We start from the raw sequence: 27,519 nt of genomic DNA on the forward strand, positions 1-27,519 counted from the left end.
ACCCCACTTCTCAGTGCTCCGTTTGCATCCTGTCCCAGTTCTTCAGTTGAGATGAACACTAGTGAAGTGTCTTGGATGATGATAGAAGTAGCCCATCAGGAAAGCCCTACTAAACTCAAATCATGCTGGAGGCGTTCCCAGACCCCAGCCATCTTATTCTCAGTCGTCCTGAGTGGACAACAAGACATGCTGGACTAGAGAGACCAACAGAGCCAGCTTGAGCCTCAGATGCAGCCCGGCCCCATTCTAACCAACAAGCAGAGAGAAAGAAGCCTCTGGCCAGAGCCAGCAGACTGAGATGGATCCTGTAACTACAGTTTCTCTGGGTCTGAGGGATAAAGAGAAAAAAGAGGCAATATAGTGATGTCCTCAAGTTAAGCATTTTCCATTTAAAAGTCTTTTACTGTGAAATAATGACTTTACAGGTTTTTGTGGCTGTATGCTGTCTTCTTTATGAAATCCAAAAATTTGTGGTTATTAATAAAAACTTAGAAGTGCCTATTAGGTCACAGTGCTCAGTGACACTGACATCTAAATCAAGGGCTGACAATATTTCAGTGCAGATATGAAGTGAATGAAAAGTTTTCATAAAAAGGTTATACCTTAATGTATGAAGTTTAAAGAGAGAAGCAGGCAGTAGGTATTCCTGTGCAAAGTATTTGGAAGTATTTGGAGATGCCTGTTTCTCTGGTTGAGTGTAGATTTTTACTCATTGTTATGAGTTGTAAATCATCAATGTCTATAGGTTGATCTTTAATATGCAAGGTGTTGTGTCCTTAGATAACAACTATTATTGACCAGGTTGTATTTCCAGGACAGATGCTCAGAATTGAATGGTGATGGGTGAGGGATCATGATTACTACGGAGAAGCACACATCTGGCTTGGCAGCAGACTTTCAGAGACCAGGGATATGTCAGGAAATGACATTCGCCCACTCAGCCTTTTTTTTTTTTTAATAAAAACTATATATTTAAGTTGTGTAACATGATGATTTAATATACATACACACAGTGAAATGATAACTGTAATCAAGCCAATTAACATGTTCTCGTTCACACAGCTAGCATTTTTCAGTGTGTGTGGTGAGAGAACCTGAAATCTAGCCTTTTAGCAAATTTCCAGTGTTCAAAATAGTATTATGAAATACAGTCATCATGCTGTATATTAGGAGTCTAGACTTGTGCCTTCTATACCCCTGCAATCCTTCGCCAACATCTCCCTGGTTACTCTACCTTCCTGACATCAGGAACCACGATCCTATTCTCTGCTTCTGTGCATTTGACTGTTAGATTCCACATGTAAGTCAGACCATGTAGCACTTTTCCTTCTGTGTCTAGCTTATTTCACTTAGCATAATGTCCTCCTTATGCTAAGTGGGCTCATCTTTGCCCACTCAGCCTTACAGGCCTGGAGCCCAAGGTAAGAAGTCCCTTTGGTTACTTTCTATCTCTTCTTTGATTAAATTAAGATGAATTCAGATACTCCCTATTTCAGTCAGATGAAAAAAATGTACAGATCAATATATTCTGACTTTTGAAGGGGATACCTAATCCAGTCTCAGAAATACTTAAAAAATAAATCTAGATAAATTTTTTTTATATGTCTCACCTGGAATATGAAGAACTTACAATTTAAAAAATGATAAACAGGGATGTTTCTAGTTTGGGGTAAGTACTAAATTCTATATTGGTTATGTTGTGGGAAAAAGGTACCAACAGATCATTTATAAACCTTACTAGTTATATAACACTAGGAGCTGGTTATCTATACATTTGGATGGATAGAAAGTAATTGTCATAAAACATACAAAATTTCTCTTAAGAGAATTTAGGTCCTTGGAAATGACAATAAAGGATGTAGCTAAATTGTGAAAGGAGAAAATGCAATCAGCAATGTGTCAGAAAACACCCCGGTGTTGGAATGGATTAAAAAAAGATCCCACCTTTATATGTTTATTGTGAGAGGTGGAGTAAAAGCATTTTGGACTCGTGCATGATGAAAGCACTCTTTCTAATGGAGAAGAAGGACAGTGAAGAGAGACTGGTGATGTGGCAACACCACTAAGGGATCACATATCTTAGACTTTGTTTGTTCAAAACTCTTTTTAAACATTAACTTTCTGATCCTTACAGTATACCATGAGAACTGGTAGAAGTTATTCACTGTCCCTACGGTGAGAGGTCAGCTGAATAAATACCTGGGTATTCTATTAAAAAAAAAAAAAACTGGAAGAAAATCAGGAAGGTCAACCAGCTCATTCATATAAATATATGTATTGATTTGATTAAATAATTGCTAAAGCATGGTATGGCTGATGTTAACTTCTTATAATATCAGGAAGGTAAATATAAATAAAAAAGAAATTTCAGCTATATATCTGCAATAGGAATCAAGGAAATGATGAGCTGAAAGCTGTTTGAGAACTGGGAGCATGTTCAATGAAAGCGTGAAAGTGTTAGTCGCTCAGCCGCATCTGACTCTTTGCAACCCCATGGGCTGTCCAAGGAATTCTCCAGGCAAGAATACTGGAGTGGGTGGCCATTTCCTTCTCCAGGAGATCTTCCCAAGCCAGGGATCAAACCCAGATCTCCTGTATTGCAGGCAGATTCTTTACTGTCTGAGCCACATGGAATGAGTTCTTGTACACTCTCAGATTCACAAGCCCTTTGGAAGTATGAAAAGCTTTCTTAGCCTAAGGTGGACCATGGGTTTCTCCTAGCTCAAGGGTCTGCAAAGCGCTATTTCAGCTTTTTACTTCTTCTCCCCCTACTGGCAGCAGTGAGCCATCCATTTAAGAGAGGCATACACTGACCACTTCTTTCTTATAATTAAAACAGTATCAATGATAAATAGCTGGTGGGAAAAATAAATATCGGGGAATAATAACCTAACAGATCATGACCATATTCAGCCAAAGTTCCTACTATCTGTTATATGCATACATATAGTCCATAGAAAGCCAAAAAAAAAAAAAAAAACGGAGGGGGGGGAGGGCAAGGGCTCCCAAAAAAGCAATCATTTTTCCAAAGGGTTTTCTATTATTATTTCAACCATGTCTGGTTTTCTCTATTCCCTCTAAATGTTCTGCCTCCAGAAAGGGAGCTTGGGGGTGGGAGGTGATATAAGTTGGTGGGGGCTCCAGATATAAAAGGCTCACACTCATTCATCTCAGCACTGAAAAAAACAAACAAAAAAACCATCTCACCTCTCTCATCCATTCTCGGATCGTTTTGCCAGCTTCTTGATGCCACACGTTGTGGACGGAGTCTGTCAACGCCACAGCAGCCACCTTACTTTTCACATCTGCTTCTCGCTGAATCATCTGTTTTTAAAAAGGAAAATAAAATATTGCCCATAATTGTTTTTCCTACTGGGTACAAACTTAGTCATAGGTAATAATATTAAAAATGAAAAAGCAATATGCATTTCTTGCTCAAAGCTACACTTTTCTACGCGGAACACATGCCCTATTCTTGTTCAGAGATGTGAAAAGACGTAATATATATTTTTTTAAAGATAATACCACTTAAGACTTAGAACTACGCAGCTCTATTATTTTCCATGTGGTTTGACAATTCAAGGATTAAAGGGATCACAGGGGAAACCGGGAGGAATCCCTGAGGGCTTCCATTACAAGTTTCTTCCACCACTTCCTATTTCTGTGCTTCAGGGAAGTCAGTACCAGGGGTTCACTCTCAGCAACTCAGGACTAACTTCTGCTAATTGTCAGGAGATGGTATGTTAGTAAAGAAAGATATCTTGCTTTGATTTCTCCATCTTAACTAGCCAGCTCTTCACCGTGGCCTCAAAATTCCTTGGTGTTTTGAATGCCCACAAAGATCTTCCTCTTCATATTATCAATGTCATTTTGTTTTCTAATGTGTTTCTTTATGCAGAAAAATGATTATACTTTAACTTCTTCTTATAGAATGTTGTTTCCATAAAACTAAATGGTTCTAAAGCTTTAAAAAGAGCCACTTGGTTTGAAGAAATGGAATAATTCATTAGAGGTCTGCAAGATAAAAAAAACCTGAGAAATATTCAATAATAGTTCTAGATTAAAAGAATCAAAAACATTCTAACTCAGCTAACACTAGTAAGTCTAATTTGACACAACAAACATAAGAAAGCTTAATAAAAAATTAGTTACAATACAGTATCTAATAGCCTCAAATTTCATAGCCATGCTCTCACTCTTCCTTTGCATCAAATGTCTTTTCTCCCTCTAAAAAGAGAGCAATTTCTCTATCATGTGCTATTAATTTATTGTCTATCAAAAATAAATTACTGCATTAAAAAAGGAAGAATTCTGAACGGTGATGAAAGCTCACACAGAAAACAGTGCAAGCCATGCTTCTAATACCAAATGATGCCTGTTGGCATTTTGAATTAAAAATTTCTCTCTCTCTCTCTTAAACTCCTTTAAACTCTACATATGCAGATCCCCTTTCACTGAAAAGGACCTAATGGGAATCTAATTCACTGTTAACGCTACCTCAGCAGCATTTCTGAACCTTAAACCTTTGTGTCTTGTGGTTTCTGCTTATGTAATGTGCAAATCTTAAAATCAATGCTGGTTATCAACATGATAATATTACTGCAACACTCACCTGGCAATACCGATAATATTTTAAAAAGCATAAAATAATACTCCAATTCAGGACTTGATATTCATTGTTAAATAGTGTGCTACCTGCTTCTAGATTTTATTTTAAAAATAAGATTCTCACAGTGGCACTAGAATACAGAAATTTAAACCAACATCAGATAATAAAAACCTCAGTTCCACAACAGTGAATCTCTCTGGCTCACAAAGAACTTATATGTCCTTATTCTCATTTTCTAAACAGGAACATTTTTGGACATGGAGGACGATTGTTGCTGAAGCTACAAAATAAGAACACTGCGGTCTCCTGGTATTCTAAGAATATGTCTGCATTCAAAAATATTTGTGCTCAATTTTCTTTTGGTTGTTGTTAACACATGCTGACTTAAATTAGGTGGTAGTGGTAGTGTCTGAAGACATTAGATATTGAGGGCCATTTGTGAAATGATATACAGTTAAAAGAGTTGAAAAGACTGAGGATTTAGTGCAAAAGTAGAAGATCTGGGGATTAAAATTTTACAAACCTGGAAAAATATACAGTTGATAGATTAACTACCGGGGAGGGAGGGGGGCACTTTGGTCTGTTTTTTCATCTGGCTGACATTTCACACAAAGGGAGGTGATGATGTATAACTTTTCTTCACATCTCATCAAATCACATTATAATCCAGCGTGATCCTCCCTTACGCCGTTTCAGTTCTTTACAGTTTAAAAAGCACTTTCATATTGTATTACTAGAGGAGGGGAATGGTCAGATTCCAGAGGCTCTGAATCAAGAGCTGTTTACAAATGAACTCAGTCACAAAAATTTTCAAATATTTGACTGCAAAGGATTAGATTTGTAAATCGGTGAAAATCTTAACAGTTTAGTTTTTCTGATGATTCTCCTCTGTGCTGGCCTTGCTGCAGTGGGCAGTGCTGACCTACTTGCCGCTGCCATTTCTGTCCAAAGTCTCTGCGCCTTGCATTTGTTGGGGAGGTTTCTAGCCCCCATTCGCTCCCTCACTGGGAATGAGCACTGACGGAACATGCCGGAGAATGGCAGTGCTGCCTGGGGGGAGACTGAACACAGGAACCAAGACTGTGTAAGAGACAGACCTTAGAAGCAACATAGCTAAAGCAAGGAATGCGTGGAGGCACAGACAGGTAGGAAGACAACTTCTTTAACAGTCCATAGTAGAAGACTGTGATGGTGTGGAAAACCCAGAAATCTGAAAGGAAAGAGGCCAAGTGACCAAAGTCCTACTATATGTCAATCTGAGGTAGAGATGTGCTTTTTATTAGGATCCAAGGATAAGGACATGTTTGAAATTCTCTGAAAAATTCTATCTGTGAGTGACATGAATATTTTTCTGGGAGAGGATGCTCAGCTTTCGTTAGATGCTTAAAGGGATCTTAATTTCTAAAAATGGTAAGAGATCATGATCCCAATACCAATATTTTTTAAAAAAATTCACTATTTTTTTTTTCTTGGTTATAATGTCTTAAGTATGGCAGTATAGTTCAACAGTACATGAACTGTGAACTTCCAGATGTTCAGGCTGGATTTAGAAAAGGCAGAGGAATCAGAGGTCAAATGCCAACATCCGCTGGATCATCAAAAGAGTGACAGAGTTCCAGAAAAACATCTACTTCTGCTTTACTGACTATGCCAAAGCCTTTGACTGTGTGGATCACAACATACTGTGGAAAATTCTTCAAGAGATGGGAATACCAGACCACTTGACCTGCTTCTTGAGAAACCTGTATGCAGGTCAGGAAGCAACAGTTAGAACTGGACATGGAACAACAGACTGGTTCCAAATACAGAAAAGAATATGTCAAGGTTGTATATTCTCACCCTGCTTATTTAACTCATACGCAGAGTACATCATGAGAATGCTGGGCTGGATAAAGTACAAGCTGGAATCAAGATTGCCAGGAGAAATATCAATAACCTAAGGTATGCAGATGACCACTCTTATGGCAGAAAGTGAAGAAGAACTAAAGAGTCTCTTGATGAAAGTGAAAGAGGAGAGTAAAAAAGTTGGCTTAAAACTCAACATTCAGAAAACGAAGATCATGGCATCTGGTCCCATTACTTCATGGCAAACAGCTGGAGAAAGAATGGAAACAGTGAGAGACTTTATTTTTTGGCTCCCAAATCACTGTAGATGGTGACTGCAGCCATGAAATTAAGAGACCCTTACTCCTTGGAAGAAAAGTTATGACCAACCTAGATAGCATATTAAAAAGCAGAGACATTACTTTGCCAACAAAAGTCAAAGCTATAGTTTTTCCAAAAGTCATGTACAGATGTGAGAGGTGGACTATGAAGAAAGTTGAGAGCCAAAGAATTGATGCTTTTGAGCTGTGGTGTTGGAGAAGACTCCTGAGAGTCCCTTGGACTGCAAGGAGATCCAACCAGTCAATTCTAAAGGAAATCAGTCCTGAATATTCATTGGAAGGACTGATGCTGAAGCTGAAACTCCAATTCTTTGGCCATGTGATGTGAAGAACTGACTCATCTGAAAAGACCTTGATTGACGGTGGGAGGAGAAGGGGACGACAGAGGATGAGATGGCTGGATGGCATCACCGACTCAATGGACATGAGTTTGAGTAAACTCCGGGAGTTGGTGATGGACAGGGAGGCCTGGCGTGCTGCGGTTCATGGAGTCGCAAAGAGTCGGACACGACTGAGTGACTTAACTGAGTGATGGCAGTGTAGTATCAAAAAACTGATAACCCAGACATATTATCCTAAAGTTCATGGTGTATTAGGTTATGTGTGGCAAAGTTACAGTTAAATTATTGCCTACTTTTATCTGTGTGTATAACATTTCTAAGTAGCACTTCATAAATTTCAAAATGAATACTCCCACTTCATTCTGAAATAGTACTGAAATAAATGTATGACTTGTATCATTTCCCCCATTTTGGAGGAGGAAGCTGAAGCTGAGAAATTGGTTAATGGCCACACAGATATGACTCTGTCTGGGATCATGTAAAATGACACAACTCTCACTTGACCATGACTTTATGTCTTCTGTTCTTTCATCTGTATCACATGGGGTCTATTTCTCAGTAATATATTATTATATTCTTGCATAAATAAACTCATTTGATTAATTTCTTTTTCATTGACTTGGACATTTAAAAGAATGGTTAAAACAATTCAAATCCAAATCAGTAAATAAAATTTAAATTCTAAAAATGATGCTAAGATAGAAATCAGCCACAAGCAAAATCAGACTATCAATACCATTAAAAATTACTACTATGGTTCTACAATAAATGATGTCTAGGGTAACAGGGAAACTAAATATTTCTATAAATTATATTGATGGTTTGAGAATTAGTACAAAATATTTGATGCTGTCACCTGATATTTTTGCTTCCCCTTAATTCTATTTATTCCATTTATTCTATTTTTTTGTTATAATGTCCTTTCACCTTGGCTTATACACAATTAATCTGTACTTTCCTTCATTGGACTGCATGTCACCAGTCTGACAAGATTAGCCCAGTAAATATCAAGTACTTTGAACAGTAAAAACATAAACCATTTGTATGCAGGCTTACCTTATTATTAAAATTTTTGATGTGTTTGAAATTCGGAGCAAAAAACACCGATTTTTTTTTTCTTCCAGAGTTAAGAGTAAGATTTTAAACATTAAGTAAGTGTAACAAAATAAGACAGCTTATTGCGTGCAGGAGTATTTGGTTAGATGGAGGCCAGAGCACCAGAAGGTGGCACGGGAGGGCCAGGGTTAGCAGCAGCGACCTTTGTCCCCCCACGCGCACAGGATCCTTTCACAGGGCTGCTACCAGCTCTCCCAGGGATCAGGTAGGCCTTTTCTGTCCCCCTAACTTCCCTCACTAGGCTTTCTCCAAGGCCCTCAAGTGAGGTACCTGCCTACTACCTCCACAAGTACCTGGCTCAATCCAAATACTTCATGTCACCCTGAAAGTTCCTTAATTCCCTTTTTGTACCTACAAACTGTTCACTTTCACTTTTCCGCGGGTTTCATTTCTTCCAGAACTCCATTGTGGACTACTTTTAGCAAAGGAAAACTTAAAGAGTCTTTTATTTCCCCTAAATTAAATGAAAAAGTTGCTCTCTTTGTCTTCGCTGAGAAGATACGTTTTTGAAGGCAGGGAAATGTTGACGTTATAAGGATGCTCTGCCATGAAATCTGTGGGAGCAGTTTCATGTCTCTCCTCCAGGGTCTTGGATTTTGGAAGTTATAAATCCAAGTCAGTACTAGATTCAATACTCCTCACCTGAAGAAGAAATGAACTCTGAATTGGGCTGTCTTCACCCGATCTATTTCTACAGGAGAAACAGATAATTTTATTCTCCCACATGTGTGACCCAGAAGCCACGGCACTCAGAATAAATATGTCTTATATTTTAAAGTCCAAGGGGACCTTCTGAAAGAGTCGGTGTGGCTTAGGGGGAGAGAGGAGTATATGCGCATTCAGGCCCATATTTATATTTGCATGCTTAATATATTTTAAACATGTTTCTGAGGGAAATATTTTAAAGTCTTTCATCAGCAAAAGCCATTACTTTCTTTTTAAATTCTGACATGTGTTACACACATGTACTATGAGGGTTACAGCATGTGAATCACTTGTACAGGAAAGAGCATTCTCAAAGAAAATCAAATAACGCGTGTTTCCTTCAGATTAAGATCTGACACTACTGTACGTTTATAAATCTGAGGATCATGACTACTGTGTGAGCATGAATGAATCATCACTCTGGTTAATAGCACAGTTGAAGTTTGAGACATCTTTAAAAAAAAAAAAAAATATATATATATATATATATATATATGTACATAAATAGATCAGCTCCTTCTAGAGCTCCTCCAGTAAAGTTGTTGGAAAGGACCCTTTCACATTTTCAGTGCAGACGGTAATTACACTCAGTGCTTCTACTCAAATGACGTCTTCATGAGTGCCTCCCAACATTTTTTCGCCCTGTAGGTCCCCTTGTGTGTGTACTACGTTTTGTGCAATTGGGCCTACTCAGTTAAAAATGTGCCCATGGCCAGGATGACTAATCAGCCGACGCTGGGTATGGCAGAGTCTTTTCTGTTAACGTCTTCCTGAAGAGTCTATTGTACAGGTTGATCCCAGTAACATGCTACCCACAAATACCTATGCTGCAACATAAAAACCTTGGTTCTGTCACCCAAGGCTTTTGAAGTACCTTTACTCATCATAATGAAATATACACAGACTTTGGTAGATGAAATAAGAGGACTAAATTGCCCAGCAGGAAATTCAGACAAGCATGACACTCAGCTCTCACTGTTTTTGCTTTTCCTTTGAAAGTAGACACTTTCAAGTAAGCAGTCTTCATGAGAAGGGTGGTGGTTAGGTTCAAGGACGATGGAGTCAGATTCTCTGGGTTCAAATCCCCACTCTGCCACTTCTGGTAGTAACACCTTGAGTGCATCATTTCAACTTTCTCCATGTCTCTCTTTTATCCCACGTAAAAGGGAGATAATAAATAAGCTAAGTCACAGAATTATGGTGAAATGCTATCAATTAAATATAAAGCAACTAGCAACTGGCACACAGTACACAATTATAATACATGATCCCACAAAAACACACAACGCAAACTACACCATATGTGTAAACTAGCGCATTCTCTTTTCTCAACGTAGAAGTTTGTAACAGAAGCTTAACTTAGAATGCATTTAATGACAGCATTATTTTTTAAAGAGCCATAGAATCCATAAAGGAAAAAATTATGAAGGGCTGCATTTTCCTTAGAGTTTCTGGTTCAATAATTCTAAAACCACCTGGCTGAGTAGAGGAGCTGATTACTGTGTCTGTTTAAAATCCTGTAATCAGAATACTAGACCAGTAATACTAGGCACTTGAAAATTAAAATTAAAACAGAATTGTTGAAGTCATACTGTGGCAATGTCACTTTCTGGGAACCAGTGAACCCTTTCAGAATTACTGGACTGGCAACAAGGCATGGAGCCATGGCTTAGCAGTGCCAAGCTGGCGGAAAGACTCTTTTTACTGCTGTTTTTTACATAGAAGGGAGTGTATCTGACTACGTTTTTAAAAAGATAAATCACAGAGATATGAAGTATGTCCAGAGGAAGGCAGTATAGCGTTGTAGTTAGAAGCATGCACAGGCTCTTGAATATGATGTCTTTAAATTTTTAGTCTTGGTTAATTGTTACAAGAATACAAAAATAGGACTAATAAAATTATTATTAATCAAAACTAATCATTATAACAATAACAAAAGTGGTATCACACTTCATAGAGTGGCTGAAGGATAAATGTGATAAAGCAGATACACAACCAATACTGTCAGCTACTATTATTACTTTGCCATTCATTTTAAATTTCAAAAATGGACCCTTCCTTTTAGATATGGTATCTGTGTACACTTCAGGGACATCAACATTTGCGCGAGGGGGTAGTTAAGAAGTGTCATACAATGACTACACCCACCTGCATAAAGTGGGTGCAGTCTAGTTTCACCTCCATTACATAAAGTGATGTGGACTTGTTAAATGCTTTTAAAGGAAATAGCCAGGTATAAATGGGATAACCATACATTTCAGATGGCCCAGGACAGTCCCGCTTTATGCCTACTGACCTGGATAATTATTAAAAGTGTCTCCTTTCACTGTTAAAAGTGTTTGGGTTTGGACAGTAAATTGTATGGCCATGGTATGTATAATGTTAGCTGCTCAGCCCTGATGTACGTGCGTATGCGTCACACAGAAGTTAAAGGTCACTCTAGCAAATGAGTAAATCTTTGTGCTCAATGCTTAGCCATTTGAGGAGGTACCTAAACCTAGAGAGTTATCATGGAAAAAACAACAACAACCAACCATGCAGCTAAACACAGAAGAAATACTTCCCAAAGTTCTTCAATTCAAAACTCTGGGGCAAGCCTGAGCGCAGAGCGGCCCCTCGCAGACGGACATGTCGCCTTACACCCTGGGTAGGTAAACGGGGCCAGCTGGAGCTCCACGGCAGCCGCAGGATAAGACAACATTCCCTCTTCCTGTGCTTTGAAGCCCTCGCTTCAATTCTTACAACCTTTGTCTAGTTTCAGGAAGGAAAAAGGCCCTCCGCAGGCAAGAACCCCGAGGGACAGGGTGTGTAAACTGAAACTTCTTGGGTCACGTGCATTTATGAAGATAAGTCTCCAGCCACCAGTCAGGGAATGGCAAGTTATGATTTATTATTGCAGGCGGCCAGAGGAGAGCAGCAATCACTTCCTCTTCCTTTCCTGCCCAGACCGTGCGGCCACGCGCAGACCCCTTCAACGACAAAAAGGCATGTGGGAGGCAGGTTGGAAGGGGAAAACAAAACAAAACACATACTAAGTGACTGACAATCTGGGAGAAGGGAAAGAGGACCAGTGCCTTACAAAAACACACGACGTGAGGGGGAAAAAAAAGCAATAGTATGAGAAACTTACTTTACCAATCAAGAAAACAGCAAGCTAGTTGTAAGAAAAAAATATAAAAGAGGTCACAGATTAAAAAAACGGTGTAAGGGTTCATCAAGATGACTTATGTAATTAAATGTTTTATTATGCAATCTTAGGAGACTGCCCACAAGTCAGCAAGATATAATAAGACACAGATCTGAAAACTGTGAAGAATATATAGAAAGTGGATATATTATAAACGTATAAGTGAGGAGTAAAAACACTGTCAGTCCAAAAAATTAAGGGGGGCTTAGCAAAGGAGATGTTTAAATGGTGACAATACATGGTCTTAAATGGAAAAACGAGAAAATTTTTTAAAATGCTGTAAATGTACTACATACCAAGGAATGTTTCTGATGCAACTAAGTAGCAGGTTCACAATATTCAGTTTAAAAACCACTTAGAGCCTTTGGTAATTGGCATATACTAGAAATACTTTGCTGTATATACATGTGTGTATATATATGGATTTGGCAGGGGCAGGCATATATTCCCATATATATGGGAATATATATGACCCATATATTCAGCTGGGAGAATGTTAATATACTGAAGTTTTTAAAGAAAAGCATTTTCTTCAAGTCTTGGAAAAAGAAACACAAAGAGATATGATTTCTTGCCACAAAGATATATAGCAGATAACCAGAGTGCAGAAGATCACGTCATTTCACAAATTTCTCTTAAAGAGCCTTTACGTTAGGGGTGGGGTGACAGATATGTTGACTGGCTCGGTTGTGGTTGAATATTTCACAACATATACAGACACTGGAGTCATCAGGTTGTACACCTTAAAAATACACAAAATTTAATTGTCCATTATACTTCACTACCTTTGGAGGAAAAAAACTTATTGAATTTGCACATAGATGTTTGGTGTATTTAAAATTTCATTAAAGTTTTCAAAGTTATTCTACAAATTTAACAATATTTTTTATAAAAAGTTCAGTTTCCAATAACCTGTGCTATTTTCAATGTATTTTAAAGACTGTATACTCTGCCACCTACCGTAAACAGGGGGAGTGATATTCTAATTTATCAACCTTTCTAGATAATACATTATTACCATTAGGTTGATTTTTGACCTTTAGGAAGAACTCACAATTTAGGAAGGAAGTCAGATTCTGATAAATCCTGTAGAGACTCAATATTCTGAGTGTTTATAGTATACAGATTATCTTATTAGAACAATTTCTTTTTAAGCAGATTGGTAGTTGATTATGAACCTGTTTTATAGATGAGGAAATTGATGCTTTTAGAGAAAGTGACTTGCCCATATTCACACACTTAGTATGTGGCTCACCCAGACCTATTAACTCCAAATCCTGTGTATTTATACCATGACTATCTGTACATAATACCCTACATTTCTCCATTTTAAACACTTACACTGGTAAAGACTCATTCACTATCTTTCTTTCCCACTGAAATGTAGGCTCCAAGGGGGAAGGATAATATTTTCCAGGCCAACACCACATTTCTTTCTCTACACAGTGATTGGCACATAGTATTTGCTCAAAGATTATCTGTGGAATGAATGGAGGTGCTGTCTACAGAAACGGAACAGGCCAGGGAAAGTGAAGGTTAGGAAGTCAGAGCAATGTCTGATTTGGCATATTCAGAAACAGAGCATAGGCTGGGCTTCCCTGGAGGCTCAGACAGTAAAGCATCTGCCTGCACTGCAGGAGACCCGAGTTCGATCCCTGCGTTGGGAAGACCCCCTGGAGAAGGAAATGACAACCCGCTCCAGTACTCTTGCCTGGAGAGTTCCATGGACAGAGGAGCCTGGCGGGCTACCATTCATGGGGTTGCAAATAGTCAGACATGACTGAGCAACTAACATAGATTAACACAGATGGGTTCCCCAGGGACAGACTCTGAGATTGAATTTCGCATGCAGGGTGTTACAAAGGAGCACCCTGGGGATCAGCCTCTGGGGAAGAGGGGGGAAACAAAGCAAGAACGGCAGAGAGAAGTTAAGGTAAGGTGCAGGTCCGAGACAACTTTGCACCACCCCCGGGGGGGCTCTGGACCTAGAATGACTCTTTAGAGTCACCCCAAGTTGGGTCTCAGAGAGCTGGGCCCTTAATCTCCCACACGGTTCTCTCTTTGAATATACATCCCATAGCAGCCAGGAGAATGCCTGATGAACCTGACCGCTGAAGACTGTCCGCTGAGCGCACTCCCAGGACGTAGGGCAACACGTTCTTTACTGAAGGAGCTGCTGGGCAGTATGTCACAACGTCCATCTCAGGCCAGAACTGAAATTAAGCACTAGCTTTGTCCTTCAAATCTGAATCACTTCTTCCAAAATGCCGAGCGCTCTATTGTTGTATCTGCGTACTCAAAGCTCACATTATGACTGAACTGACATCTACGAGACCAAGTAAATTTACCTTAGATTTTCGGTCTCACAATCTAACGTTGTACTAGCTGGCCCATCAAATTTTGCATTATTCCTAAACTATAGATTAAAAAGGGAAAAACACAAAATTAAAAGAAAAGCTGATTACTGAAAACCATAAAGAAGCTAAAAGCACACATTTTAAAAAGTATCCTATAAATCTACTGGGGAATGATTTGATTTTCCGAATTTCAAATGAAATGTACATGTCGGATAAAGCAAGGTACACTTGTGATTTCAAGTCTGAGTGGAGTTACAAAACAATTCCAAACTTCAAATAAAGTATGCATCATCACTTATTAATGCCTGCCATGATAAACTCACACCTGGGGGAGTGCTGGAAGGGAAAGGTGAAGTGACCATGGACCGAAAGATCTCATTGTAAAAGTAGCAAGGTTAGCTCTTTAGATCTCAGCCTTTATTTTCTATGATAAAAGGAAAATAAACACTGAGTTATATAAATTTTGGGACTAAAGACATCTGTGATTTTTATTTTCTTCCGGATATTACTTACCATATGCCTTCAGACATCTTTGAGTTTTGGCCTCTAGAAAACCAGGATAATCTTCATTTGACCATATTTCTTCAACTGTAGGCACAGGTTTACATAGAAATGGTGTGGCACTGGTCTAATCTGCACATATTGGGGAAGTTTTACTTTTAGATTCTAGTACAGGCATTGACCCTGTGATATATTAATATTATACTAAAGTAAGACCACCAAAACACGTGTTAACCAATTTTGGGTTATAAGAGCTTGCCAAACATTGGGGAAGAAGTGAGGTCCATTTTTAAAAGGGAAAGTGACATCACTGTAATAAATGTAAGTCACAGGCTTCCTACATTGTTTCAAAATATTTGAATAAGGATCTCCAGGTCCTTGGACCTGGAAACTTAGACCTTGAACCTTCTACCTAGAAACTTATGCTAAATACCTGGAGCCTGTGTGCTTGGTTAAACAACTGAACACTGCTACTGGAAGAAATTTCTATTCAATTAATTACTTATAAAGGCTGTTTCAATGTTCATTGTACTGATCAAAAAATGTAGGACAATCCTTTAAGTTCAAATTTTAAAATATGATTCTGATGATATGTTTGAGTCATTTTTCTAATGAACATACATCTCACATTTCTGAAAAGATAGAGAGTCTGTGGATGTAAAAGGTTCGAAATATGTTCAGTTGAGATACGACTTTTAAAGATTATCTTTACTGCACAAAACCATATACATATTGGGTGGAAGAAAGTACGGGGTTTGAATGAAAGTAGCTATTTACCTCTATGTCTGTGGCTGTACCTTAATTTCACAGATAGAAAACACGTACATATACTACATGTGGTAAAAGAGCACTTCTGAGGTCATGTACTAGGGAACCATAAACACCAGTCACTATGCTCCAAGTGTCCTCTGTCAATATCCACTGTAATAGAAAACGCCAGAGTAGCACTTCAGATCACTAACAGGAAGAGGAGAACCCTGAAACCTATCATTTAGACATCTGATGACAGCTCGGAGGCAAGATGGCACTGAAAAATTTACACTGGGGAAGGGTTTATGTGTGAACGAAGGAGAATTAGTCTCTGGGCTATTTTTTTTTTTTTCCAGATTCCATTTTCCTTCATGTGTCTGTTCATTAGCATTTCTTTCAAGGCTATTCCACCAGTTGAGTCAATGATTCAGGGTTTATATTTGACTAACATTAAATATTGCCTTAGCTTCATGACTATGAAATAATTCCAACAGAAAGAATCTAAAATAAATATACTTAGGCAGCACGGTACTGGATGCTTAATAAGCATTGGTATATACTATGGTAGGAAGCAGAATTTTTGTTACATCACACCTTTTGTTAAGTAGCCAATTTACCCCATGCAAAATCCCATAAAATGGCGAAGATATAAAAAAGAGTCAGTAGTTCACTAATTTAGAAAGTCAATTATATGTCACTGTTTCATATCGGGTTAATTACTTCATTTACATTTTTGGAATTTTAAAGCAGTGCCTGAGAGGTGACAGATCGACAGCACTGCAGAGCGGAGTCCTCACACTATTTTCCTGAGTGTTAACAATATAAGAGGCGATATATGACACAGAGCCACACGTAGGCTTTATCTAGTGAGGTTACAGATGAAACAGACATGGTAAGGAGACAGGAGAGCAACAGAGATGCTTTCAGGAAAACAACTGAAGAAGACGGTGAAAGGGAAATGGTAAAGTGGTAGATACTTAGACCGTTGTTCTTCTAAGGCATATGTGCATGAAAGAACAGAGGTCAAATATCTACAAAATATCAATATGTCTGAAGGGAGGAGAGTCAATGCCATTCAAAGTAAGTTATAAGCAGAAACCTTGAGTGAAAAAGACATGAAGGGACTCCTTGTGGGGAAGGTTATCATGATCAAACGTATAATAAGAGAGGTGGGGAGGAGGAGAGACTATCACAGAGTGGAAAAAAAAAAAAAAAGACAATGAACAGGAGTGAGGAACAGATGTTGCCTTTCCAAGTGCTGATCCTACCCCACTTTCACAGGAACCCAGCCTGCCACTCCTTCCTGTGGGTGTCATGATGAAATCCACCATACCACTTTCTGTCACTAAGTTGTCACAAGAGAGCAAAGCTTCCCTAAGTCTGTCTCTTCCCACACAACCACCAGCATAAACTACGATCTATTAGTCCTTTTCCTCCTCAGACAGACGGGACGAGAAACTTACTGCTGAAATGTCCTAGTCCTTGAATTAAATATACCTAGACGTTAATTTGGCATTGTGCATGCTCAGTCGCCAAGTCGTGTCCGACTCTTTGTGACCCCAGGGACCGTAGCCCGCCAGGCTCCACTGTCCACAGAATTTTCCAGGCAAGAATACTGCAGTGGGTTGCCATTTCCTCTTCCAGGGGATCTTTCCTGACCCTGGGATCAAACCTGTGTCTCCTGCATCTCCTGCCCTGGCAGGCAGGTTCTTTACCATGAGCCACCTAGAGAGACCCAATTTGACACTGATGCCACTTTTTACTGTCTGTGGGAGTGGATCAGTTAGGCCCTAACGCCTTTAAACCTACATTCGGATAGCAATGAACACAATGCAATTCTATCTCTTGTGGTCTTTTACATAAAAGAATGAATGTACACTTAGCATCATGTTTACTGAAACCCACTGATACAGTAATTACTACTGGTATGACTCTACCTATAACATAGAAGAAAAGAATGAAAAGTTGTCAGGAACATTAGAAACTATCTAGTCCAGATTTTTTTCATACAGATGAAAAAAAAAAAGGTAGAATGACTTAGGTGGCACCTCTAGCTTCAACAGGCAGGGATAACCCCCGCTGTAACTCCCAGGTCCCACAACTGATGATAGATAGTCCTTCTTCGCCCTCCACCACTGCCGACATAAAAGCTCACGTGCCGTTAGCGCCTGAGGGTGAGGCCCAGCGCTGTGCTTCCGTGTAACACCACAGGCTCCAAATGACACGCTGTCCACGCGAGTTTGGGGGCTGACAGGCCACCAAGGAGATTTGTACACGTAAACTGCTCTAATTCTGTGGACTAAACGGCAGTTGTTTTGTTCTTTTTCTGATCAATTTGGCAGGTAAAGTCAGTCAAACTTGTTTCTTCATGTAGACACTGCCTTACTATGGAAATGAATGTGGAAACATTCATCTTTGTCAGAAATTATGTCAAATTATTCAAATTTATTGGTGAATTACAGCAAACATCCCAGCTGATGAACATCTCAGTCATATGTTTTTTTAGAGAACACTTATGGTTCTAAAAAGATAACATTACAATGAGCCTTCCCCTTCTGAAGCAAAGATGTTTGGAGGAGAGATGGGGTCTGTTATTAAAGATAGTAGTTTTTTAAAATCATAAAATATTCCAAAGATGTCCAGCACGGTAAGTAGGAAAACGTATTCCTTTGGATAGTGTTGCTATTGTTTTTGCCTCTCCTTGTTATGGTCAAGATCCTTAGGAAGCTGTCTCTAAGACTCCTTCTGTCAGCTTCCATCTTTTCCACAGACACACAGAGGCCTTCACATTAGCACTGCTTCTCTGGCTTGAGGTAATAAACGATTAGCTACAGCGCAGTGGTGTGATGTTCATGTTATTCTTTGCTGTACTACACCCGGCCAATGTCTCAAAAATTAATGCAAGTATATCAGGATCTGAAATTAACTTTTTATAGCCAAAAGCAACGTCCTGCTAGGAGGAGAAAAACCTATTATAAATGGGCTGGCCTCTGATTGCTTGTTGATGGTGAGTACCAGGAAAATAACATTTCAAATTATACAATGTTGAATATAAAAAAGCTGCCCCATATTGATTAATCAGTGTTTTGTTTATGAACTGATAAGGTCTAACTAGGTAGTACCTATTCTTGGTAAGTGACAGATCTATTACTAAAGATCAGACATGAACCTAAATTAGCTAATGCGCTTATGATGCTATATAGAAATAATTATAAAAAGAAAAATACTTGAATGAAAGATAAAGCCAATATTTCTTTCTGAACCATGTATTAACTTTGAAAGTTTTTTTCCTAAAAAATTACATAAAGCTAGTCACATTTAATTTATTTAAGTGTATACATTATTTAATAAACATGATCAAAAAATTAGTTCAGAAAGAAGAAAAAAATCAGCCTAGGATAAGCAAGTATCCATTTCTCTTTATAACATTTTAAATAATTTCTCTTTAAAATGCTCATTTAGTATAAGCCAATTTGGGGTGCTATAATGCAAAGGTATTTTACAAATCTTATTAAAAACTGCCCAAGTGTTTATGTTCAGCTGTTTACCAGTGACCAAGTTTCACTATGCTAGAAATATTTTTTGTTCCTTTTTGGTTAAGATGCAAAACATATGCCATGAAAACACTAAAATCTGTAAAAATACTTTATTCTAAATACTCATGTTAAAGATCAGTATCTTTAGCTAATAAAAACAAAGCATGATTTAACTGCATATTTTCATATATATAACATCTGGTTACAACTCTACAGGAGACGAATAAGAAATTTCACCAGCTCTCTTACAGATCTGATTAATTAGGAGAACAGGCAAAAACATTTTTCTATATTCTACAGGCTACTGATTGCTTTCCAGTTTTGCAGCTGATATAGGAAGAGAGGGAAAAGAGAGTTTTACTTTAAAAAATAACATAAAGTCACCAATATTCTTAGAGATTCCAGGTAGTTCTGTAGTTTGAAACATGAGTATTTAAGTCTAGAGTGGATGTTAAGAATCTGAACTATGAATAGAATATTTATATTTTTAAGTAGATCAAAATATATTGCCAATTGAAAAAGTTTAGTTAATTATGTTATCACTTTATTATCAGCTAGTAACCACAGCTCTAATCTATAAATATTGTTATGAATGGTAGCATATCCAGTTTTCCTCTACTCATTTGTAAGTGCTGAAACAGAAGATTAAATACACTCTTTAAAATAGTTTGGAAGAATTGCAGACCACTTTTGAATTAAGAACATGCCTGAAAATCACAAATAGGATCACTGGGATTTATATAAGCAAAAAGGTACAAATTATTGCTATCTGTGGTCTTTATTCCCATGCTTTGCTTATCTTTCTCTTGACCTTTATCCAAATGAATCACACTAACTCTCGGATGCTTTCTCTCACTTGATTTCTAAAGCTGTTCATCACACTTGCTGGCTAGGAGCACAGCTGGCAAGGGATCTAAACCTCATCACTGGGCAAACTTGCCCTTCTGGTTTTGCCAAGAATGACATTTCCAGTGGAAAAGAAAAAAAAAAAAGTTACTGTATGGGATACTGGATACTGTATTTGTTTGTGAGAACCAATAGCTCCACCCTCTTTGTCAGCACTACATATAGGCATTAGAAATAAAACCAAAATAACAAAGAATTAAAGAGCCTAGAGTTCTCTAAATTCAATTGTTACTTAAAGTAGGAGCCCAGAAATCAGCTGAGTATTTTTACTCATTTCCTGAAGAAAGAGGCAACGGAGGATAAGCAGTGCCCCCTAGTGTCAATAACCACAGACAATAAAAGCTAAAAGAAAAGTTGCTAATGTTAACTGAACTAAAATTATTAAAAATATATGCAAGTAATAAATTATAAATCCATCGTTATTCAAATTTTAAAATTTACATGTATATAAAGTCATACCATATAATCATTTATTTAATACTGATTTGCTGAGGAATGTGTGCTCACAGGAGTGTGCGTGCACACACGCACTCACACACACACGCACTCACACACTGTACGCAGACTGACATGGCCAAGATGTCTTTAATGTTCCAGGCAGCTCAGAAAAAATATTCCACCCAGCACAGCAGGCCATGCATGAAGCGGGTGTCAGCAAGCCCAGCAGAATCACTCACTGTGAAGACGTCTAATAGGAACCGCTGAATACACAATACAGGCAGCATGGCCTGAATGGCTAGAATGGAGTGGCCAGGACAGAGTCCGAAGGTTTCAAACCCATCCGAAATTATAATTAAACCTGTAATGGGTATTCAGACATTTCTCTCTCTCTCTCTTTTTTTTCTGGTAATAAGAGGCTAGCATAACTAGCCTATACAAGAGAGAGATTTTGAAAACACTGCAACTTTTACTGTGCAATCTCTGAATACCGGATCCTAAGTTTTAAATGCAAATAAATAAAACACCATCTTTAGAAGAAAATGCAACACCTGAAATTCAAATATTAAAAAAAAATATTACATAGATTTTATGTCATTTCAATTTTTGGAAATTTTTCTGATATAATTTATAAGAAAATTTAAAAGTTGTATTAATAAGACCAATGAGTTATCTATACAGTGACATTTGTGACAAAAAGGTAAAGTAAACTTCTTATTTTATTAAATACTGTCTAGGTCACTAATTTACTAAGAGCAATTTTTGTCATAGAACTCATAAATGGAGACCAAAAAAAAGGAAAAAGAAAGCACTAATATAAATAAAAATGATAAACAAGAAAGAATAAAAACCTAAGAAGACTAGGTTATATGTCTCAAATAAACTACTAATAGGAAACAAATTAATAGAAACTCTATTGCATAATTTCATTTGAATAAAAGCACAAGGCAAAAGATAAGTTCCAAGCTGTTTAAAAAATGCATTTATATAGAAAACTGTTAGCTACTTTCCACATAAACCAATAATGCATATACTACTAGGTTTGCATTTTAAAAAGCAAGGAACATAATTAGGCTTTTATGAAAAGATTCCAATGTGCATTTAAATTGCTCGATCTTTAAAATGAGGAAGGTGTAAATGCAGTTGTTTATTAGGCATTAACTCCATGTCCAAATGATAAGTGTAGATAGGTATTTAGGACTTAAACAAAAACTTCTGGTTAAAACAGAAGCTGACACTTAACTGTTTAAATTTGGTTAAAAATTAGTTCTAAAATGTCCACTACTAAGTTTTTCTAAAAGTTTAACTTTGGCAGGACTGTTAAAATTTTAAATGATTAAAGTGCAACAATAAACTTCTTGGGTAACATTAACAAGTATATAAATGCAGATGGACATATTTATGTCCATGTTAATTGTATTAATATCTATCTTGTTACATCAAAAAGTACAAGCTACTTCTCGGAAAAATGTCCACAAGAAATGAAATTTTATCCTTTATCAGTAAAAATAGGTACCTGCTTAGATAGGTGATAGTGAAAAACCAAAGTTGCATGTCTAATTTTGAGGGGGAGAGGCCTGATTTTTAATTTGGCAGAACACTTGCAGAACACGCTACCGCAGTTGACACTAAACATCAAGTAATTTCCTTCAACAGGCAAAAACATTATTTTAGGAAGCTGTGTTCTTTTACCTCTTTTACAAGTTTTTGTTTTCAGGGATACTTACAGTTTTATCTTTAATTCAACTCTAGAATATCTGGTGGTTGTTACTGATGTAGATATAAAGTGATATGAGATTTTCAACCCCATCCTAGAGCTTACCTATATTACTTGCCAAAAGACCCAAGAAAAAGAGAGAGAGGTAAGTTCTAAAGATTAAGAAATAACAGAACACTGTTAAGAAAAGCTTTCATTTTGGGAGATAATTTTTTAAGAATTTTTAGACTTAACCCAGCACATTTCTATATGTGTTGATTTTGGAGATATCTGAATAAATGCCCAGGGCCAAATATTTCTTGTTACAGAAAAAGGAAAAGGTAAGTAGGTCTACGCCTGTTGCATGAAAAAGATGCTGGATTAGAAGCAGAAAGACAGTAAAGCTAGATTTATACAAAGACCAATAGAAATAGTGATTAGGAGCTATTATTATTCCCACGAATTTAAAAAAATGAAAAAGGTCTGCAATTCATATACTCTATTACCAGCATTAACATGCCCACTGATTGCATTTGATTCCTTTATAGAATATCTCAGATAAGAGTTTAGAAATACGTGTACACAGACACCAACACAAAGATAAATTTTAAAATATGAGCTTTTAGTTTTAGTTTCTTAAAACCTACATAAAAATGTTCAAATACAAATTTTCTTTTGCATCTGAGTTCTAAATAACTACAAACAAGAGGCTTTCTGTAAAGTGTTTAAAGGCAGAAAAAGAGTATAAATGATCATTTCAAAGGAAGGTATTTTCTTAACATGAATATTTATTCTGGTATCTAACAAGTATGTACCTCTTCACGTATATGGTATCTGTAAAGATTACTCAATAAGAGTTTCCACATACTTAAACAATCATACACATGTATCAAATAGTTGAGCATAACAAATTTTTAATCAACAACTCAATATAATCAAAACATTTTTTTCAAGATGATAAAGCAAAACGCTACTACATTTTCAGGAATGATTAGATATTATTAATAGTTAGAAAAAATAAAAAGGGCAAAACACAAATACTAGTCTTTTGACATAATTTCTTTAGCCACAGGTATTTTAAATCTCATTTAGAGACGCTCATTTCTTGCCAGTCGTGGTTAGTACTTGCTTATTAACCAATATATATTGTTCATTTATATTATCATGGCCCATGAGTCAGGGAGTGTAAGAGGAAGGTAGTAAATGATTATTTTATTCATAAATTATATAATCTTTTATTTATGTTTTGTCCTTAGGTCACATTTTTGCCTAAAATCAAATGTATTTTATTTTACTTATATTTTATAACTATTTTATTATCTTGAAATATCTTCAACTTTTATATATGTTGAGAATTAAAAATCATAGCTACAATTAAAACTTAAGTCTAGGGGAGGGAAGCGGGAGGGGGGATCGGGATGGGGAACACATGTAAATCCATGGCTGATTCATGTCATTGTATGGCAAAAACCACTACAATACTGTAAAGTAATTAGCCTCCAACTAATAAAAATAAATGAAAAAAAAAATAGGTATCATATATAAGTGGAATCATATGTAAGTGAAATCATAAAAAAATAAAAATAAAACTTAAGTCTTAAGCAACAAGAGATAAAATAATATCATAATGAATGACAGGAAATAAACAAGCACATGTTTAATGATGAAATATCGAATTTTGCTTATTAAATGAAAAATACATTTTGAGATTTTTATGACGAGATAATATCTTTAATGTATAATTAATGATTAGTTGTTTTTACTACAAAGTTACTGTGGTGTTATCAGAAATTCTTAGATTTATAATATGCTGCACTAGAAACATGGTAACTTCTAGCAATCACCAATAAATATATGAAGCTTTATCAAAGGGAAATAGTTAAGAAGAGTTCTGAAATCACTGTATCCTTCCTTCTATGATTAAAAATTTTTTATTTCTATATTTGAAAACCCATTAGCTTGAAAGCTTTTTGCAAATTCCTTGCTTCTTCCTTACACATGGGAAAAAGTAATGGAATTTACTGGACAACTTTTTACCAGCTATTTCACCATCTTTATGCTTACCAGGACCCTACAGCAAAACCCTGTAGTTTTCCCAGACATCTTTTAGAGTCTGAGCACAGCGAACATACTTTGGACTTAGAGCTCCATACCCTCCCATACAAGGAGGAGTCTGGAGAACTTTTCTACTCTTAGATCCTGGATTATTACTTGAGAAGTAATAATAATAATAATAATAATAAAAAACAACAGTAGACATTATACTACATCCTGGTAATTACACCAGAAGTCAATATTCTTTTTTCCCCCTGCCCAAAAGTGAATTATATTTCTTCAGCTGTGTCCACACAAGAAGCTGATTATGTAGTGTAAATTTAGGGGGAAGAAATACCGCAACTGTGACTGAATTGTAGAGCAGAAAGCCTGGCCAGCTCAAGGGTGTATTTATACTTATTCGCAGTTGCTCACGCCACTTGCATTCAAGGTTGTCATTCAGTCTATAAGGGGTTTTCAGGGGATCTTCTGTAGCACCATACACTTGGTGGTTGTATGCAGTCAATGGTTCTTCAACATAGCTAAGCAAAAGCACTTTCCAGCATCTGAATTAGCTTGTTTGATCATGAGTTGCTGTGAAATATAGACCCTTCAGACTTCTGAGGTAAAAGAGCTCTCCTCTACTCATGAGATTATGTTACATCTAACAGGAGCTTAAGATATATACTCACTCATTCAGATATGCAAATTCAACCACCAGAGACAAGTAAATTATGCAAGATGATGCACATTTCATTTTAGCTGGAAAAAATGTGCAAACACTATACAATTCCACTTCAGAGAGCTTTACTTGCACCAAGTTGAGACGGACTGAACACAAGTTGCAATGTAATATCCATGTCTCCCCAGATTGGATTCAGTGTTCAAGAGCTATGTTTAAGTACTTAAAGAGGTTTTTACATTTGAATATTTTTATATGTCTTTTTCATAGGTATTTGCACAAAATTTTCCCAAACTACCAAATTTATAGTCAACCTTCAAAAAATAATTATGTCACTATTTTATGAGTACTTTTTTCAACTTATATAATTCACATACAAATATGATTAACATTTTAGACCTTTTAGTTAAGTTCCAATCATCCACAAATCTAATCTTTTCAATATAAGGCCTTATTTTCCAATATATGTTATTTACATCAATAATAATTCTGATTGCCAACCCTTCTACTTGCTGAGTAAATTTCATATAACTCATGTATATCCCTGATTAATGCTATAGCTTTTAGAGAACACCCTTAAGGGAGCAAATGACATCATCTAACAACTTGACGTGCTTATTGCCCTTATATAATAGACATTTAATTCATTCATGGTTCAATTTTAAGGCATGAATTCTAGCACTTGTGAAGCAAATGAAACATGATTCCTAATACTTTACTATCAAAGTTTATAAAACAGAATTATTAAAAGAAGAAGGTTTCTGTGGCTTGTGATATATACTGAGTGATGCCACAGAAATAAAACTGAGTGAAATAACTGATGTGATGTTTTTCTGTTCAATTTAATTTCTGTACTTTAACAACTTTCAGAAATAGTGACCTGTTTAATGAAAATTAAAAAAGCATATATGAAAATGTCTTGATTTGTAGTGAGTGTTACTAAATATGCTTTCTGAAACCATTAAGGGATTGTAGAGCAGAGTTTAATCACCACCAACACAATAATCAAATTCAGCCATGACACATTTCTAAATCTTTGTCAAAAGTAAACCTTCTTATAAATTCACATAGAGTTGGATGAAACAGCAAGCTGGTCAGGAGGAGGATACTGCCCTGCATCCAGGTTTGTCTCACCAGTCTCTTACTAAAGACATAGTAAATAGGTTGTAGGCAATGGACATTTTCTTGATGATTAGCTGTGGAGACAAATATGTTCTCTGGCAGACAATATAAATGTTGATTTAAGGACCAGCCAACAGAGAGGGCTAAACTGTAAAACATTCGTTGCTCAGTTTCTTACCGATTTGGTTGAAGACTGAATCCTAAAACTCAGGTTTCCATTGTCACCAAATAATATGCAACTACATTATGATATAATGAAATATATTTCACTCATACCTGAGATGTAGCTGCTTAACAATGTCCACATTTGACAAGTTTATACTATTCAGGTTAACATAACTAATAATGATCAGTAGTGACATACAAGTCATTCTGGACCACTGTTTTATAGTGAAACTAATAAGGCTGCTTATTTTCTTAAACACATAAAGCAATGCATTTCCACTGAAACTAAGGAATCTGTCAAGCTAGTAAAGATAAGTGGTAACCAATCACAAACACCAGTAAACTTTTTAGTTTATGTCTAGGTTTAAGGGATTATCTTTAAAGAAAATGGTTTTAGCTGGAAGAGAGATACACTGTTTTAAAAACAAAAATAGCACAAGATAAGTGGCATATACTCTGGCAATTTTCTTTAACACAGCTTTTTCAAATATAATCTAGTCTACAGTGCACTCAAACTGAAGAAACATCCAAATCAGGCAAGGGAAAAAAAAAAAAGAGATACTTATCCTAGCAAAAAGAGCCTACACTCAAAAGAACATCTGAATAAAATTGAGACATCTGCAGTCAAGTTTTACCTTCTCCCTAGAATGTTTTGAGATGAACTCAGTGTAACACTGTCTTCCAAGAACAGACCAAGGGATCAATGCAAGAACACATCAGACTGCCTTGGACAGGCCAATCAATGCAAGAAAGAACCTTGCCCAGGGCCTTATGCAAATAGAAGCATGTCCTGCAACCTAGGGAGGGAACATGCGCAATAGATCAATTGGATCTGAAAAACCTTACAGCTATATCAGCTTCAGACAGTAAATATATACTGATGAATACCATACACTTCCCGCAAATTCTTAAAATGTGCTATCTTTATGAGCTAGGGAGAATTCTTACAATGGGTTATTTTTAAGAGTTAAAAACTCTTTCTGGGATCGGGAGTGCAACAAAGGGGAAGACAGCATCATGGGAGAAACACCCAGCATTACTTTTAAGGTTGTGCAAATAAAGATTTCTTAAAACTTTCTGGCATAGCTGAATTCTGCTGACATTTCAGAAGGTCAGTTTTTTGTAGGTTTGGTATGAAAGGGAAATAAAAATCCAGAAAAAAGGAATACTGTTCTTGAACAGGGAATAATTGAAAATGTCATGGGAGAA

The 27,519-nt window shown here is 36.8% G+C and overlaps 1 protein-coding gene across 10 annotated transcripts in view; it reads right to left on the minus strand.

The window, feature by feature from the left end:
- The window catches only part of FAM172A (family with sequence similarity 172 member A), a 394,773-nt gene that overhangs the window by 138,378 nt on the left and 228,876 nt on the right, over positions 1-27,519 (minus strand). For all 10 annotated transcript variants that reach the window (XM_043913602.1, XM_043913603.1, XM_043913594.1 and 7 more), the window contains one exon: positions 3,208-3,324. In XM_043913602.1, coding sequence (XP_043769537.1) covers positions 3,208-3,324 — 117 coding nt within the window. The remainder of the gene's footprint in view (positions 1-3,207; positions 3,325-27,519) is intronic.

The sequence above is a fragment of the Cervus elaphus genome, chromosome 9, assembly GCF_910594005.1.
Source record: "Cervus elaphus chromosome 9, mCerEla1.1, whole genome shotgun sequence".
NCBI classification, from domain to species: domain Eukaryota; kingdom Metazoa; phylum Chordata; class Mammalia; order Artiodactyla; family Cervidae; genus Cervus; species Cervus elaphus.